Source organism: Staurois parvus, unplaced genomic scaffold (assembly GCF_062004578.1).
Source record: "Staurois parvus isolate SC_StPar_1 unplaced genomic scaffold, SC_StPar_1.0 ptg000362l, whole genome shotgun sequence".
NCBI lineage: Eukaryota > Metazoa > Chordata > Amphibia > Anura > Ranidae > Staurois > Staurois parvus.
This window is the reverse complement of record NW_028318158.1, coordinates 5,357,705-5,377,379: the sequence shown is the minus strand read 5'-3', so window position 1 is coordinate 5,377,379 and position 19,675 is coordinate 5,357,705. Positions and strand designations below refer to the sequence as shown.

At 41.8% G+C, this 19,675-nt stretch overlaps 1 protein-coding gene across 1 annotated transcript in view; it reads right to left on the bottom strand.

Moving 5' to 3' along the window:
- Positions 1 to 19,675, bottom strand: part of MIA3 (MIA SH3 domain ER export factor 3) — a 136,359-nt gene that overhangs the window by 79,657 nt on the left and 37,027 nt on the right. Inside the window, exon 7 of the mRNA XM_089684996.1 lies at positions 19,255 to 19,391. Coding sequence (XP_089541122.1) covers positions 19,255 to 19,391 — 137 coding nt within the window. The remainder of the gene's footprint in view (positions 1 to 19,254; positions 19,392 to 19,675) is intronic.

Sequence of the window (19,675 nt, the reverse complement as noted above, 5' to 3'; positions counted from 1 at the left end):
CATTTGTAAACATAACTACTTTCACGTAAATTCATTTACACAAATTGGGATTTTTTTCTAGCAAAGACATGTAGCAGAATACATTTTGACCTAAATTTATGACGTAATTTGATTTTTAAAATTTTTTTTTACTAGACATGTTTAATAGCAAAATGTCAAAAATATTGTTTTTTCTCAAAATTGTCAGTCTTTTTTTTTATAGCGCAAAAAATAAAAAATGCACAGACAATCAAATACCACCGAAAGAAAGCTCAATTTGTGGGAAAAAAGGCTGTAAATTTCATTTGGGTGCATCGCTGCATGACTGCGCAATAAATGTCCTGGTCAGGAAGGGGGGTAAATTCTCAGGAGAGCAAGTGGTTAAACAAGAGAGAAAAATATACGCTAAGACATTCTTCAGATATGGATTGGAATAGTTATATTCCCACTAATAGTTGTCACCACCATAGGTGGAGTTATAATACCCCCAATAGCCAGTTTACCAGGATTAGGTGAAACTGTGATTTAGAAATTGTAGCTGATGACTATTAAAAAATAGCCACTCACCTGTCCCAGGATCCAGCGCTGTGCTCACTGTAGCTGGGTCCACCGGCTGTCCTAGGATCCAGTGCTGTGCTCACTGTATCCGGGTTCACTGGCCGTCCTAGGATCCAGTGTTGTGCTCACTGTAGCCGGGTCCACCAGCCATCCTAGGATCCTGCGCTGTGCTCACTGTAGCCGGGTTCACCGGCCGTCCTAGGATCCAGAGCTGTGCTCACTGTAGCCGGGTCCACCGGCCATCCTAGGATCCAGAGCTGTGCTCACTGTAGCCGGGTTCACCGGCCGTCCTAGGATCCAGAGCTGTGCTCACTGTAGCCGGGTTCACCGGCCGTCCTAGGATCCAGCGCTGTGCTCACTGTAGCCGGGTTCACCGGCCGTCCTAGGATCCAGCGCTGTGCTCACTGTAGCCGGGTTCACCGGCCGTCCTAGGATCCAGCGCTGTGCTCACTGTAGCCGGGTTCACCGGCCATCCTAGGATCCAGCGCTGTGCTCACTGTAGCCAGGTTCACCGGCCATCCTAGGATCCAGCGCTGTGCTCTCTGTAGCCGGGTCTACCAGCTGTCCTCTCTCCCGGCATCCTGCGGCTTCACAGCCGGGTTTTTCCGCTGAGCATTGTGAATGTTCCCATAGTCTTCTGGGACCTGACACGTGTCCCAGAAGACTGCGGGGAGGAAGGGGCAGACTGCCACTTTTTTTTTTTCCAAAGTGAACTACAAGGGCGCCCCCCCAAGGGGGTTTTCCGAATCAAAGAGCACCTTATTGGCAGAGGGGAAGACCACAATACAGAGGAGGCTACCAAGGGTGGTCTTATAGGGGGGGCTTACAGGGTTGCCTCAGAGGGGGATGGAATGAAGAAGGAGGAGGGTACAGTATACAGGATTGGAGAGAACATTGGGCGGAAAAAGACTTTTGGAGAACAGAGGGACTATAAAGGAAAAGGAGAAGAGGAAAGAGAGGAGGAAGGAGAAAGAAAGAGAGAATTAGGAGCTGGAATTTTTAACTTGAGTAGTGCTGTTTTAACGGAAGCGGAATTAAAAGTTATAGATATGGGTTTGAAATATATACCACAAAAGAAATAAATTCAATAATTTTATTGATGTACAGACGTTTATCAGAAATTGAATATTAGAAAGTTTTTTGAATTGAATAAAGGTGATGGGAGTAATGTTTCTAAAAAAGAAAATCTCAGGGGTTTTCTACACAGTTCCCTTAGGAATGCCTCCACCTTTAACCCGAAAGATAAGGGGAATTAAATTTTAGAAGTTTTTAAGGTGATGGTAGAAAACGATATAAAAAGGATTAATATCAAACATAATAAAAGGTACCCCGATTATGTTGGGACAAGGAATTAGGGATCTTGAACAAAGGAAAAACACTGTAATTAGAGCAGCTGATAAAGAGGGAAGGATCGTGATTTTAGATAAAGAGGATTAGGAGGAGGAGATGGCTAGATTATTAGGAGCCAAAGATACATATAAAAAACTGGCTAGTAATCCCACCAGAAAGCTTAAACATCAACTGAAAAAAAAAAATTAAAAAAGGGAAGAAACTAGGAATTTTGACAGAGAAAGAAACAAGATATTTAATACCAAGAGTACCTAGAATACCACCAATATATTACCTTCCCAAGATCCATAAAAATATAGAGAGACCCCCAGGAAGACCTATAGACAGTGTGATTGACTCCCTTTTTTTCGAGGATTGGCGAATAACTTGATTTCTTTCTACAAGATGTAGTGATTAAAATGAGGCTTTCTTGAAGGATAGCGGAGAACTGATTAGGTTATCAAAGACTAGAGATGTGAGGGCAGAGAGTCTTTTTGTTGCTGTGGATGTGGGGTTGTTATATACAAGTATGGACCAGAGAGATGCGAAGGAAGCGGTTAAAAGAGCATTAGAAAAGAAAACAGATTTAAAGAAGAAACAGATTGAATTTATTGGGGGAACTGCTGGAATTTGCAATGTGTAATCATTTTTTTTCTGGTATGGAGATGCGTTTTTCCAGCAATTGAAGGGTGTTGCAATGGGAGCTAAAAATGCTCCCAGTGTAGCAAATTTGGTGATGGCAAAGTGGGAGGAGGAAAATATTTATTGTAGGTGGCCAGAGATGGCGATATACAAACGGTATATTGATGATATTTTGATATTGTGGGAAGGTACACAAGAGAGATCGGAAGAATTTATGAACGAGATTAATAATAATTTATGTGGATTAAGGTTCACAGGAACAAGTAGTAGGAGTCAGATCAATTTTTTAGATCTTACACCGCTTACAATCGCTTCCCGACTGCCCTATAGCAGATATACTGCTACAGGGTGGCACGGGTGCTCAAAATCACACACACATATATATATATATAGATATATATAACTATATATATATATATATATACACACACACGTGATTTTGCATTTCTGGGTAGGGGGCATGCACGGGGCTGTTCGCGGCTGCGGCTGTTAATCACCGGGTCCCAGCCACGGTGATTGCCAAGCATCTCCGATGGGGAGGAGAACTGTGTGTAAACAAAACAGTTCTTCTCCCTGTCAGCTTGTGCATACTGCTTGGCATGGCTGTGCAAAGCACAGCCATGCCAAGCAGTGTGCTTACAGTGAAGCACACGGACACAGCACTTAGTAAAACAGCACACAGTTAACCCTTTGATCACCCCTCAAGTTAACCCCTTCCTGCCCAGGGCCATTAGTACAGTGTCAGTGCTTTTTTGTAGAACTGGTCACTGTATTGGTGTCACTGGGGATGTCAGTGACACCAAGTCAGTTCCTCCCAGTGTCAGAATGCCCACCGCAGTCCCGCTATAAGTCCCTGATCGCCGCCATTACTAGTAAGAAAAAAAAAATCTCAGTATATATACCGCCATTTGTAAACATAACTACTTTCACGTAAATTCATTTACACAAATTGGGATTTTTTTCTAGCAAAGACATGTAGCAGAATACATTTTGACCTAAATTTATGACGTAATTTGATTTTTTAAATTTTTTTTTACTAGACATGTTTAATAGCAAAATGTCAAAAATATTGTTTTTTCTCAAAATTGTCAGTCTTTTTTTTTATAGCGCAAAAAATAAAAAATGCACAGACAATCAAATACCACCGAAAGAAAGCTCAATTCGTGGGAAAAAAGGCTGTAAATTTCATTTGGGTGCATCGCTGCATGACTGCGCAATAAATGTCCTGGTCAGGAAGGGGGGTAAATTCTCAGGAGAGCAAGTGGTTAAACAAGAGAGAAAAATATACGCTAAGACATTCTTCAGATACGGATTGGAATAGTTATATTCCCACTAATAGTTGTCACCACCATAGGTGGAGTTATAATACCCCCAAAAGCCAGTTTACCAGGATTAGGTGAAACTGTGATTTAGAAATTGATTATGTCCAACAAACTGATAATAGACCGTTTCGAGAAAGAGTACAAAAAAACTTTTTTGGAGAAAGAAAGAGGGAAGGTGTTAAGGAAGGACAGAGAGAAATGATTGAATAAATTATTATAAGAAAAATACTGGCCCATTTTACAAAAAGATGAGACTTTGAGGAAGGTGATCCCGAATAACCTATAAATGGTTAGCACTTCCGCCTGGCAGTACTAGGGTCGTTGGTTCGAATCCCAGCTTCGGCACCACCTGCCTGAAGTTTGCATGTTCTCCCTGTGCCTGCGTGGGTTTCCTCCGGGTACTCCGGTTTCCTCCCACACTCCAAAGAAATGCTGGTAGGTTAATTGGATCCTGTCTAAATTGCCCTAATATGTGTATGTATGAATGTAAGTTAGGGACCTTAGATTGTACACCCCTTGAGGGTTAGGGACTGACGTGAATTTACAATATATATGTGTAAAGCGCTGCGTAAATTGACGGCGCTATATACGTACCTGAAATAAATAAATAATTAACCCTACGTTTACCTATAGAAAGAATAGGCCCTTAAGGAATAGGATTGTGCATAATGTTATCGATCCCCCCAAAAAAAGTGAGAATGGTTTTTGATATAGAAGGCTTTTTTTAAATGTAACAGGTGCTTAGTATGCAGGACAGCAAAAAATGAGAGAATAAAAAAATTGAAATCGACCGCTACGGATAAAGAATACAATATTAAATTTTGCATTATATGTGATTCTACCCTCGTAGTGTGTTTTAGAGTGCCCTTGTTGGATACAGTACGTAGGAAGGACTACGAGGAAATTGAAAATGAGAATTGGTGAGCATATTAATAATATAAAAATGTTTTTTGAGAAACATAGTGTTTCAAGACATTTTAAGTTGAAACATAACAAGGATCCCAGCTTGCTTAACGTTTATGGCATTGTAAAAAATTAGCAATCATTGGAGAGGGAGTTACATGACAAAAGAAGTGTCGAAAAGAGAGACCCACTGGATTTTTGATCTGGGGCAGGGGCAGACTGACCATTTGGAAACTCGGGCACTGCCCGAGGGCCCGGGGTCAGTAGGGGGCCCCATGAGATGCCCCTGGTACCATTTTCATAGGCTTTTTTGAGTTTGGGCAAGGAAACAGGGGCCCCATGATCCCCTATTGCCCGGAGGCCCCATGAGTTGTCAGTCCACCCCTGATCTGGGGACTTTACACCCACAAGGATTTAATATAGATGTGCACATAAATGGTTTAACTAATTATTGATGAGGATACCTTCTACAGAACAGTCTCTTATAATAACGAAAGAAAGAGAATAAGGGAAAGGGAAGCGTAAGGGAATTGGGGAAGGAAATAGGTTTTATATATATATATATATATATATGGCATGTGTATGTATCTTCCTATTAGATTTTATATTCATATATACTGTGTATATATATATATATATATATATATATATATATAAAATAATGTTTAAAGTGGTGGGAAAAGTCCTGTTTAGGTTTGTATTTGGCCCTTTAAAACAGCTGCCATTTCGGGTTATTTTAAAACTGTATATGTGGAATACTTGGGATATAACACTGTTTTAGGCTCAGCACTAAAGTTTATAAGATTGCTTTTTGATTTGATTTTATGTTTTTGTAAGGAGGCATGGATAAATACTGATGTGTAATGTTAAACTGTAATATGCCTGCAATATGCTCTTTGGTCAGTAGATGGCAGCAAAGTACAAGAATCGATTTTCAAGTGAAGTTTGCTAAGACAAAATAAATGCTTATTTACCCTATAAAGTTTAATGAATGCTAATTTAGGGGCTGAGTAGGACCCTCAGAAAGGTCATAGTGAACTGTAAATACAGGTTTGAGGCTGCAATTAAGAAATTACTTACTGCATCACAAACTCTATGGGAAGGGGAGGAGTTCCTGTGCAGAGGAGGAAGTGAGGGAGTCTGTGTCTGGCTGGTGTACGCTGAGGACGTCTGGAGAATTTGTGTGGAGCCTGGAAGAGGATTTACGGCTCACAGTGGAGTCTGACGACGGCACCTAGGGGAGATTCACCGCGATGAGACCGGGAAACAAGTGACTGTATGGTTTAGTTCTGGAGTGGACCAGTGGATCAGGAAAAAGTACAAGGAATTGTAAGTGCCGCTTTGCCGCAGCACATCGCACCACACGTGTTCAGTGGCATTTTGGATATACCAGAAAGCTACAAGAGACATACTCCACTTTCCTTTGGATTACAAATAGTATTGCGCAATACTTATGGTGCACCCCAACGTTATATCTTGCTCAGGAACATTCAGGAGCAGCCAGGCTGCTTTCTGGACATTGGGGAAAAGTCCACAAGTACGGGGTTAGTGTTAGACAGTATTATTCTTACTGTATGATTATGCGCTGTTATCATTCTGTTTATGTATGCTCAACTAATTGTTCACTATAACTGTTCAGTAAACGTAATTGTAAAAGAACCGCTGTCTGTGTGGCATCGTGTACCCTCTGAATCTGTGGGCCCAGCCCTCGGTTTTCCTTCTTTTTTATGAAGAGTGGTCATTTTTTACCACGATTCGATTTACTACATATATTATGTGAAGGACGTCCTTCCGCTCCCAGAGGACATCAAGTGAAGTAATGTGTAGGGCGGAGCCAGGAGATTACATCACCACGCACAGCGGTGTTGTACCACGATCAATGGATTATGGCCAGGAATGACCCAGCTTTACAATTTTATGCTGTATCACTTGCATCGGTGGAGACACAAATCTTTGTGACTGGCTTTATTGCTTTTATTTGAATAAACAGATTGAATGATTTGACACTATGGCAGCTCCTTTCTTCTTTCTCTTCTCATAAGATACTATGGGATAGTATAATTCTGTTTTGAAAATCCTCTGGAGAGAGAGCTACAAACTGCAGATCGTTACTCCTATAACAACATGCGGTTTTCCTGGTTTATAATCTGACCAGCAAATCGCTTTGGTGAGTTCATTGAAGCTATTAGGTGGTGGAAGAGCACTTTACTGGTGGCATCAGAAGGGTGGAATAAAATAGAAGAATAGCACTCGGACTGGTGGTTGGTTTTACATATGGAAACAATAATATATTGCTGGGCTTTGCACTTTATGCATAAGTTTGCACTAGACTTTTTAGAAATAAGATAACGTACAATATATATATGAGATTTTCTTTGCAGTGCGCTGGATGTTTTATAACTAGGTGCACTTTATTTTATGTTATATGGTTGCACAGGACACTTTAATATTGAAACACATATACAGTGGGGCAAAAAAGTATTTAGTCAGCCACCAATTGTGCAAGTTCTCCCACTTAAAAAGATGAGAGAGGCCTGTAATTGGCATCATAGGTAGACATCAACTATGAGAGACAAAATGAGAAAAAAAAATCCAGACAATCACATTGGCTGATTTGGAAATAATTTATTTGCAAATTATGGTGGAAAATAAGTATTTGGTCAATATCAAAAGTTCATCTCAATACTTTGTTATATATCCTTTGTTGGCAATGACAGAGGTCAAACGTTTCCTGTAAGTCTTCACAAGGTTTGCACACACTGTTGTTGGTATGTTGGCCCATTCCATGCAGATCTCCTCTAGAGCAGTGATGTTTTGGGGCTGTCGCTGGGCAACATGGACTTTCAACTCCCTCCAAAGGTTTTCTATGGGGTTGAGATCTGGAGACTGGCTAGGCCACTCCAGGACCTTGAAATGCTTCTTACGAAGCCACTCCTTCGTTGCCCGGGCGGTATGTTTGGGATCATTGTCATGTTGGAAGACCCAGCCAAGTTTCATCTTCAATGCCCTTGCTGATGGAAGGAGGTTTGCACTCAAAATCTCACGATACATGGCCCCATTCATTCTGTCCTGTACATGGATCGGTCGTCCTGGTCCCTTTGTGGAGAAACAGCCCCAAAGCATGATGTTGCCACCCCCATGCTTCACAGTAGGTATGGTGTTCTTTGGATGCAACTCAGCATTCTCTCTCCTCCAAACACGACGAGTTGTGTTTCTACCAAACGGTTCTATTTTGGTTTCATCTGACCATATGACATTCTCCCAATCCTCTTCTGGATCATCCAAATGCTCTCTAGCAAACTTCAGACGGCCCCAGACATGTACTGGCTTAAGCAGGGGGACAAGTCTGGCACTACAGGATCTGAGTCCGTGGCGGCGTAGTGTGTTACTGATGGTAGCCTTTGTTACGTTGGTCCCAGCTCTCTGCAGGTCATTCACTAGGTCCCCCCATGTGGTCCTGGGATTTTTGCTCACCGTTCTTGTGATCATTTTGACCCCACGGGGTGAGATCTTGCGTGGAGCCCCAGATCGAGGGAGATTATCAGTGGTCTTGAATGTCTTCCATTTTCTAATTATTTCTCCCACAGTTGATTTTTTCACACCAAGCTGCTTGCCTATTGCAGATTCAGTCTTCCCAGCCTGGTGCAGGTCTACAATTTTGTTTCTGGTGTCCTTCAACAGCACTTTGGTCTTCACCATAGTGGAGTTTGGAGTGTGACTGTTTGAGGTTGTGGACAGGTGTCTTTTATACTGATAACAAGTTCAAACAGGTGCCATTGATACAGGTAATGAGTGCAGGACAGAGGAGCCTCTTAAAGAAGAAGGTACAGGTCTGTGAGAGCCAGAAATCTTGCTTGTTTGTAGGTGACCAAATACTTATTTTCCACCATAATTAAGTGAGAGAACTTGCACAATTGGTGGCTGACTAAAAATGTTTTTGCCCCACTGTAGGTGATCGATAGCACATAATGAGATTCTACACATGACTGTTTTTTGCACTTTAAGTAGGATTGTTATATACTGTGAGATAATAGTCTATATTTTCTCACATCATTCCATTGAGGTATATATGGGTAACGCTGTTCATTTTCTTTGACAATTTATTATTGGATGGTTACACCACATAGAACGGCAGCTGCTTTGTTAGTTTTGATTTTTAACAAGTGTAACGGTCTGAAGAGCAGTCCTATACAATATCTCTACTGAAGTGAGAGCAGGTACCTGTCAATTTTGGATACCCGCTCCCCAAAGGTGCCAATTCTTCGGGGGGGGGGGGGGGGGGGGGGGAGTCCTTCAAGTGTTTCTAAACCCAGGACCCTGTATTCACTATATCTGGCCTCCCACAGTACACACAACATGGAAATGTAATTATTTCAGTAAATATAAACTGCTAAATGCCCTTTTTCATCAGCAGTTAGAGCAGTCGTATGACTTCTATCAGTGTCTAGCAGAGCACTGGTTAAAGCTTGTGGGAGTTTTCATTCTCCCCTGACTGTCCTATGAGACTGCATGACCCCCTGACCCTCTGTCTGGACAGCGCTGATTGGCCCTGTGCTGATCACATGCAATCTCACCAAACTGAGCATGTGCAGAGTGTCTCTTAGGGCTCTGTACCATCAGCAGATGGATTGGGGACAGTAGAAGGGGAGGATCAGAGAAAACAGGATCAAACAGCCTTTTTACACAATGTAGAGAATTAACCCCTTAGGTTCCACAGTGAGTATAACAAGCATGCTTTACTGCATATACGGACTGATTTTACTGTTATGGGTTTAGTAACACTTTAAATGTGGTGGCTGCATTCAATTTCCTTTTTTCAGGCTTTTTTGATGTTTATTTTCACCTGGTGATCTGACATCCCCAGTGACACATACTAATCAGTACTAATAGAAAGCACTGACACTGTACTAATGACACTGGGCAGGAAGGGGTTAACATCTGGGGTGATGCAGAGCAATACAAAGCAGTGTGCAGGAGCTCACAGGGGAGAGATCTGTATTGTTCACATACAGACCTCTCCCCGTCAGTGATACTCAGCGATCTCTGGGTGCCAGCGGGGAATTCCTCATTAGCGGGGTTCACCCTTTTTCTCATGTTTATCGTTGAAAATAAAAATGACAATAAATGAAAATCCCAAATTCTGGTTTGTCCCCAGAACAGTAATAGAGGGTAAATCTTCTAATGGGGACATTAGTACTGTGACCCTGTTGACAACCAGTGATTCCCTCATTTTGGAGGGATTTTCTCTAACTTCTTGTTTTGGCTATGGTTCAGGAAGTGAAGGGAAGTCTCCCCAATGGGACACAAATGACAAAAAAAACCCGACAGGCAAAGTAATGCAATGGGGCTCCTACCTTCATGCCCAAATCTATGCACCTAATCTGAAGAGTTGATAGAATTTAACATATATTTATTAGTACTTTTCATAAAATAAATTAAGAAAAACATACCATAAATCAAAGATTAATCAACACAAAGAGCACAGTACAGGGGGAAGGCAGAAGGGCACAGTATGGGGGATCAGGAGAGCACAATACTGGGGTGAAGAGGGCGCAGTACAGGTTCCAGGACCCTGCTTGGGATACGGCCATTCTGGGATAGCTTTGTTAAAAGCGTGACTGTCCCGGCAAATCTGGGACAGGTGGCTGGTAGAAGGTAATGCAAAATTATCATGGGGCCCCCATGCACTTGGGGCCCCCATGCAGTGCCTCTCTCACAATGCAGTGTGCTGAAATCAGAAATGTGTACACAAACCATGCACACAAATCTGAGGATTACATGATCCTATCCATATTTACTTTCACTAAATCCCTAATTGGTTAGTTGTCTTAATTAACTAAGATTAAACAGCCTCCAGTAGAACTAGTCAGGCAACTTTGCTTCACCACATTCATAGCAACACTATATCCAGCCTGAGAAATATAAAACTGATACAAGCAGATATATGTCAATAGGATCTTAAAGCTAAGCATTTAGTCTGATTATAGTTTACCTCCCCTGGTTCCCCCTTCTCCCCTCATCAACATGTTAATAAAATGTTTCAATAATATCTTTTCTATTTAAATTATTACCCTATTTTAGATACATGACATAACCACCAGGTCTCTGTAATTCTCTATGCAATGCAGGCAGATCATGGCTGGTGGGAGGGAACAACAAGGTGGTGTACATAGCTTTCTGAAAACATCATAGCACTCTGCCTTGATAGGTGGATGTTAGTCTGGAGGATTGGGTGTTCCTGAGCAGACTGTATTTGATGCTGAGCCCCATGATTGAAAGTCATAAAATCCAATGATTGAAAGAAGGGCAAGCAAACTGATAAGAGGCATGGAGGAGCTCAGCTATGAGGAAAGATTAGAGGAACTGAATTTATTCTCTCTTGAGAAGAGGAGATTAAGGGGGGATATGATCAACATGTATAATACATAAGGGGGGATGTGATCTCCATGTATAATACATAAGGGGGGATGTGATCTCCATGTATAATACATAAGGGGGGATATGATCTCCATGTATAATACATAAGGGGGGGTATGATCTCCATGTATAATACATAAGGGGGGATATGATTTCCATGTATAATACATAAGGGGGGGTATGATCTCCATGTATAATACATAAGGGGGATATGATCTCCATGTATAATACATAAGGGGGATATGATCTCCATGTATAATACATAAGGGGGGATATGATCTCCATGTATAATACATAAGGGGGGGGTATGATCTCCATGTATAATACATAAGGGGGGATATGATTTCCATGTATAATACATAAGGGGGGGTATGATCTCCATGTATAATACATAAGGGGGATATGATCTCCATGTATAATACATAAGGGGGATATGATCTCCATGTATAATACATAAGGGGGGATATGATTTCCATGTATAATACATAAGGGGGGGTATGATCTCCATGTATAATACATAAGGGGGGATATGATCTCCATGTATAATATATAAGGGGGGATATGATCTCCATGTATAATACATAAGGGGGATATGATCTCCATGTATAATACATAAGGGGGATATGATCTCCATGTATAATACATAAGGGGGGATACGATCTCCATGTATAATACATAAGGGGGGATATGATCTCCATGTATAATACATAAGGGGGGATACGATCTCCATGTATAATACATAAGGGGGGATATGATCTCCATGTATAATACATAAGGGGGGATACGATCTCCATGTATAATACATAAGGGGGGATATGATCTCCATGTATAATACATAAGGGGGGATATGATCTCCATGTATAATACATAAGGGGGGATATGATCTCCATGTATAATACATAAGGGGGGATATGATCTCCATGTATAATACATAAGGGGGATACGATCTCCATGTATAATACATAAGGGGGGATATGATCTCCATGTATAATACATAAGGGGGATATGATCTCCATGTATAATCCATAAGGGGGATATGATCTCCATGTATAATACATCAGTGGTTCATATAGTGAACTTGTTGTAGAGTTATTCACCCTGAGGTCATCACAGAGGACAAGGGGGCACTCTACATCTGGAAGAAAAGAAATGTAATCTCCAAACACGGAAAGGTTTCTTCACAGTAAGAGCTGTGAAAATGTGGAATAGACTCCCTCAAGAGTTGGTTCTGACCAGCTCAGTGGATTGATTTAGGCCTGGATTCTTTCCTAGATACACAGAATATAACTAGATACTAACATTTATAGGTAAAGTTGATCCAGGGAATATCCGATTGCCTCTCGGGGGATCAAGAAGGATTTTTTTCCCCTGTAAGAGCAAATTGGATCGTGCTTTGCTGGGTTTTTTGCCTTCCTCTGCATCAACTGTGGGTATAGAATTATAACTTGTATTGTTTTGTTTTTTTTATGGTTGAACTTGATGGACCTTTGTCTTTTTTCAGCCAGACTATGTCACTATGAAAGGAGCAGGTCAGGGATAGCCAGGGTGGGGAGAAACGTGCTAGATGATGTTGGAGGTGTCTTTCAGCCAGGAAAGGAGGCGGGCTCTATCTGAATTGCTGAAACTTCTATTACATATTGTGAGAAGCTCAGAGTGTGCAGAGAAATCAGAATAAGCCATTTCAGAAGACTAAAGGGAGTGAGTTCACACGGGTAAACATGGGCCGAATATCGGCTAAAATCAGCCTGTACAGTAGAAACCATCCGACTTTTGGACCATGTGTTCTGTCTGACAGAAACCATTCTCACAAGCAGCTTCTATCAAACGGACATGCTGGAAAACCAGCATCCGACCGCCATCCGATCAATGATTGCAGCCAATGGCACTGATCAGTGTGTCCGGAGGGGGGCTGACAGCTCCCCCTATCAAGTTGGGTTGAATGATAAAAAAGGCTTAAGGCTTTATGTTGTGTGGTTTGCTGAAATACAAACATTGCAGAGCAGGAACATCAGATCCACACAATGAAGCCGATCATTAGGGAAATCAGTGACAGTTATCATCCTACACACTTGGCACTGACTGACTGACTCATTTATAGAAGGTAACTCCCAGACATTGCAGACAACAGATCCTCCAGCATATGCTTCATTAATCATCACAAAGGCTGATGTTACTTTCACCAGCAGATTATGTCATCAAACCTCAATGAACTACACTTTGAATTCCCATTGTAAAGGAAAACCATAACAGTCCATTTTATTGTAATCTATTTTTTTGTATTTTTTTTTTACATTTAATACTTTTTAACACTTTAATGATCAAACACGGTACCCCAACATTTCATATTCCTGTTAAGTGTCTTTTTTTTACCATGTCCTTGTATTAATATATATATCCTGTTCTCTTTATATTGCTTTTCTGTGAAATCCCTGGTGATCCTGCCATTCCCCCTGCTTTCCTATTTCGAACTGACCACGCTAGCATGGAAGCGCATCCATTTCAGTGTGATCAGTTTTCTTCTTTGCATGCTACTTGGGAGCACAGCCTGCCTTTCCTCCAGTGGTCAGACTTGTGCTGGCACATCCCCCTGCACAGCTCTTCAGTAGGAACACGGCGGAGATCAATGTACTGCTGTTTCTCTGCCTCCTGCTGACAAATCTTCACCTCTCTAAGCCCCTTAAATAGCTGAGAGCAGAGGTCATGTAGTCAGGTTTTAAAAAAAGAAAAATAAAGGTGATTTTATATATATATATATACATACACACACATGCACACATTTTGCCTCACATTTCTATTTTTATCTGATTAGGCTGTTTTACAAGGTGAGGGTTTATACAGTTGTGTCCAAAATTATTCAACCCCCACTGAAATTGAGTGTTTTGGCCAGTTTGACATTGCTTTTGATCATTCAGTCATCTTGCTTACATTTACATTAAAGAGGCACTTGTAGGTCAGACAAATATAACATAACAGTTATAATGAAATAACCACAAATGTCTTTTCTGTGCTCACAGCATTATCAGTTTTATTCAACCCCCAAGTGACATTCAATCTTAGTACTTAGTACAGCATCCTTTTACAGTTATAACAGCTTTTAAACGTGAAGCATAGCTTGACACAAGTGTCTTGCAGCGATCTACGGGTATCTTCGCCCATTCTTCATGGGCAAAGGCCTCCAGTTCAGTCACATTCTTAGGCTTGCGCACTGCAACTGCTTTCTTTAAGTCCCACCAGAGGTTCTCAATCGGATTTAAGTCTGGTGACTGCGATGGCCACTCCAAAATGTTCCAGCCTTTCCTCTGCAACCATGCTCTAGTGGACTTGGAGGTATGCTTGGGATCATTGTCCTGTTGAAAGGTCCAACGTCTCCCAAGCCTCAGGTGTGTGACGGACTGCATCACGTTTCCATCCAATATCTCCTGGTACTGAAGAGAATTCATGGTACCTTGCACACGCTGAAGCTTCCCTGTACCTGCAGAAGCAAAACAGCCCCAAAGCATGATTGACCCTCCACCATGCTTCACAGTAGGCAAGGTGTTCTTTTCATCATAGGCCTTGTTCTTCCTCCTCCAAACATAGCGTTGATCCATGGGCCCAAACAGTTCTAATTTTGTTTCATCAGTCCACAGAACACTATCCCACAACTTTTGTGGTTTGTCCACATGGCTTTTGGCATACTGCAGTCGACTCTTCTTATTCTTTGGAGACAGCAAGGGGGTACGCCTGGGAGTTCTGGCACGGAGGCCTTCATTACGCAGTGTGCGTCTTATTGTCTGGGCTGAAACTTCTGTACCCACATCTGACAAATCTTTTCTCAGTTCCTCAGCAGTCACACGGGGACTTCTCTCCACTCTACGCTTCAGGTAGCGCACAGCAGTCGAAGTCAGCATCTTCTTTCTGCCACGACCAGGTAGCGTTTCAACAGTGCCCTTTGCCTTGAATTTGCGAATGATGCTTCCTAAGGTGTCTCTTGGTATGTTTAACATCTTTGCAATCTTCTTATAGCCATTGCCCTTCCTGTGAAGAGAAATCACCTCTTCTCTTGTCTTCCTGGACCATTCTCTTGCCTTCACCATGTTTGTAACCACACCAGTAAATGTCTAGAAGGAGCTGAGTATCACAGTCATTTTAAAGCTGCCTAATTGGTGCTTATTATGCTTGATTGCTGCTCGGTGACATCCACAGGTGTTTTCAATACCTGATGGAAAGCACCTGTATGAACCTCTGTTCTTCAGAGTGGTAGTCTTTAAGGGGTTGAATAATTGTGGCAATGAAGAAACCACATAAGAACCATTTACTACTGTATTACATAAACAATTGATGTCATTTTAGTTGCATTTGGGTAGTTACAACGTCCTTGTAGGATTTGATTCTGAATACAATTCCAAATGTACACTATAGTCCCTAAACCCCTTTACAGCATTGGGGGTTGAATAATTTTGGACACAACTGTATATACGTTAACTGAAGCCTAGATGCCCAGACTATATTTAGCAGTGCCAGCAGTATGCATCAGTGAATTTAAAGTGGTTGTATACCTCAGACATGAAATATGAACAAACCATATCCCTCTATAGTGTGTACTTGTCTCAATTAAGAGCACTAAGTGTCATTTCTGTCAACTGCTTCATTCCTCTGCTATCTGTATGAGTCACACTCTGACTCAAGTTTTCCTGACACCAAGAGAAAAAAGGTGACAGGGGAGGGAGCTCTAGCAGATTGACAGCTTCAGCTCTGTTCCTGTGTGCTGTGCGAAGGGGGTGTGTCCCTCCCCTCCAATCAGCTGTCAGAGGTCTTGTACAGGGTGTAGCTTCAGCTCCCCGCCCCCTGCTTTTCAGAGCTGAGAGATCCTGTGTAAATTCTGCACTTTTAATGAATGTAGAGGACAGATGGCTGTAAATGTATTTATTTATTTCAGGTACCTATGTAGCGCTGTCAATTTATGCAGCGCTTTACATATATATTGTACATTCACATCAGTCCCTAACCCTTAAGGGGAGTACAATCTAAGGTCCCTAACTTACATTCATACATACACATACTAGGGCCAATTTAGACAGGATTCAATTAAACTACAAGCAAGTCTTTGGAGTGTGGGAGGAAGCCAGAGTACCCGGAGGAAACCCACGCAGGTACAGGCAGAACATGTAAACTCCAGGCAGGTAGTGCCATGGTTGGGATTCGAACCAGCGACCCTAGTACTGCCAGGCAGAAGTACAAACCATTTAGTCAATGCACTGCCCATCTGTTTATCTGTAGATAAACAGGTACAACATATGTAGGAGGAATTGTTTCCTCTCTGTGTATCACCTGAGGCCAGTCACTTCACTGGATATGTGCCAGGGTTTACAACCACTTTAAATATGACTACCATGCACACCCAATAATTTGTTTTTAAGGACATGTTTTTGCGTTGTTATAATAAATTCCCTGCTTGGGTTTTTACTTCCAAGTTTTTATTGAGTTTTCAACATAAGACTTGTGGTTTTTATATAAGCTGACAAATGGAAAAAAATGTACGCATGTTTGTTATTTAACAAACTGGTTATTGATCAACCCATTTGCACTGCCTTTTTCCACACTGCATTGCACAACACCACCAGCGTTGTAGTGTGGACGGGGCACATAGAAAACAAGCACCTTATGTGATCCCATGATTGGGATCCAAGCTGACAGGCTTCAATACCCTTGAGTCACTAACTCAAATCTAGAAGGCAGGTCAGGACTGACTTTTCTCACACAACAACCACAGGTGATTCAGAAAGTACTGAATAAAAGATGGCCAGGCACCTAGAATTTTCAGGGGTCCAGGAATGGCAGCCCATGTATTTTTCTCATGACCTTGCTGCCCAAAGACTAGTGTGAACAGTATCTGCACTTGTTCTAGAGTGGGAGACAGCAACAAGTCACTTATAGACAGGTGACAGGTGGATAACATCCTGCCTTGCTGATCCTCTATCTGAAATGCTCTTCCCCATATGCAGTGTGGCACAGGGCACGTAGCTTTGTCACTTTCCTCTTATGATCCTTGCCGACCTTCCTCTTCCATCCATCCTAGGTACTTGTATGTGCCAAATATGGGATAGATTGGAGAGAAGGGCAAGCAGGAACCAGCACACGCTACAACAGGTAGCAATGTGTTACTGCCGCTTACCTGTGCGGCTCTACACATGGCGGAAATTGCACTCTCCCTACAGACTACTGAAGGTACTCTGCCCTGCTGACCCCTTGTACACTGCCCTACTGACCCCTTGTACACTGCCCTGCTGACCCCAATACTCTGCCCTGCTGACCCCTTCTACACTGCCCTATTCTCACTGCCCTGCAGACCCTTCCACTTTACCCTGCTCTCACTGTCCTGCTGACCCCTGTAATCTACCCTGGTGACCCCTATACACTGCCCTGTTGACCCCTGTATGCTACCATGCTGACCCCACCTATATACTACCATGTTGATCTTCTGAACATTGCCCAGCAGATCCCTGTAGTCTGCTCTACATACTACTGACCTCTGTACACTGCCCTACATACTACTGAACTCTACACCAATACACCACTAAGTTTACATTTTTACAGTGACATATTACTATATACGTTTTCTTCATGCCATCTTTGCTTTTTTGGGGCCTTGCTAGTTATTTTTATTTTTTTAAAGGGTGCCACACCCTGGTGAGCTTCGATCTCTTCCATGTTTTTTGGGGTAGAACTCCACCCCTCAAAGGTTCCCTTCCCATGTTTTACAACAATGCAATTGAGGGCATAGACAGTAAAGACATTAGTTCACTGTGAGTAAAGTACTTTCCATTAAGAATGACAAAGCCTTATGCCAGCCATAGACGAGTTGAAAAAAAAAAAATCAGCCGATTTTCGCACTGTTAGTGGGTTAATTGGTCGGCCGTTTTTCGGGTTTTTTGCAGTTTTTTTATTGGTCATATTGGAAAATTAGCGGCCGATTTAGACGAAATCGGCCGATTTTCCCCGCAATGATGGGCAAATCGGCCGATCGTTTTACCAATAAAAAATCCACGTATGAGCCGTGACCTGCAAGGGACAGAAGTTATGGGGTGAACTTTGTGATTTTGACGGCCGATTTTTTTTACTGTTGGTGGTAACGTCGGCCGAACGAACGACCGATTTTTAGTTTTTTTTTCGAAAAATCAGCCGATGTTCGACCCGTCTATGGCCTGAACTAGAAGCTTCTCCCCCTGTATATTCTCAGTCAGCAAAAATAAGTTTATGTCCTTCAAATGTGAACTTCCTACAATTTTATATACATTTTCTCCATTCTTGTGAAACAACTGCCCCCTGCTGGATTACCTAGGTACTGTCTATACAAAGAATCTAGTTTGGGCACAGTGACCTTGCTGTTAAACTTAAAGAGAACCTGTCTTAAACATCTATAGCATCTATAGCTGGCTACGCATCTTACAATCTGACTGTCCAATGACCTCTGGAATTACAAACAACTATGGGGTGTGAGTGGATTTATCATATGGCACAGTAAACTCACACCTATAGGTGACAGAAGCGGAGAGGTGGCTGCATCCTCGTATAGTGACTAACCACATTTTTTTTGAATGGTAGAATACAATCATCACAGAGAAGCTTATTTACACATTTCAACATATTATAAGCCAGGCAAGGACCAGTGATATAAGAAAAACTGTAAAGCAGGTGATCTTAGCTAAGCCAACCAGAGCTGTGTGTCTACAGCCTACAAAGAGAAAAACAACAGGCCTTGGCCCGGGCACAACTATACATCCAATTTCAATCTTATGTCACTGCATATGAGCCAAACAGGTCCTATGTGACTGAATAGAATGACACTTTACAGTCTCCAATGATGCTAAACACCCACTATGATCCTGTTAGCCACAGACCATGTGATCTTTAGCCTGCTCTAAGCTGCTTGAGAGCAGTGCTTCTGATTCATGACAAATAATATCGTCGCTAAAGCCATTCCAGAAAACTGGAATCTAAATAGTTTTTATGGATTGCTGAATTTTGGATGCTGCCATTCTTTCCACTGCTTTATGAAATCAATTGTATGTCATCTTCTAACCCATTGATAAGACATTATGTAAATTATGTATATTGTACTCACCAGGCTTGCAACAGGACTCAGAGACCTCTTGGCTGAAAGAAGGGCACTGCCCATGCTGGAGAAGGTCTGCAGTATCGATTTGTACCAGGATTCTGATTCTCGGAGTTCTGCAACTCTGTCTCCTTCTAAAGTAGCATCTAAAAAAACAGGCACAATTGTGGATTATTCACTACAGTCCAGAGATGAGAAAACCAAAGAGATTATCATTACTTTATTAAAAAAACTATTAAAAATAAACCAGATTTCATAGATAACAGTTGAGAAGCATATGGGGTAGACTACCTAAAGAGTAAATGCACTTTTGTTGAGGAAGAAAAAAACTGGATGATCAATGTACATTGCAGGGGTTTTAACAAATGTAGTGGCTGGATCTTGTATCTTCTGTTACTGTGACAAAATCAACAAATTATGGTGCGCTACT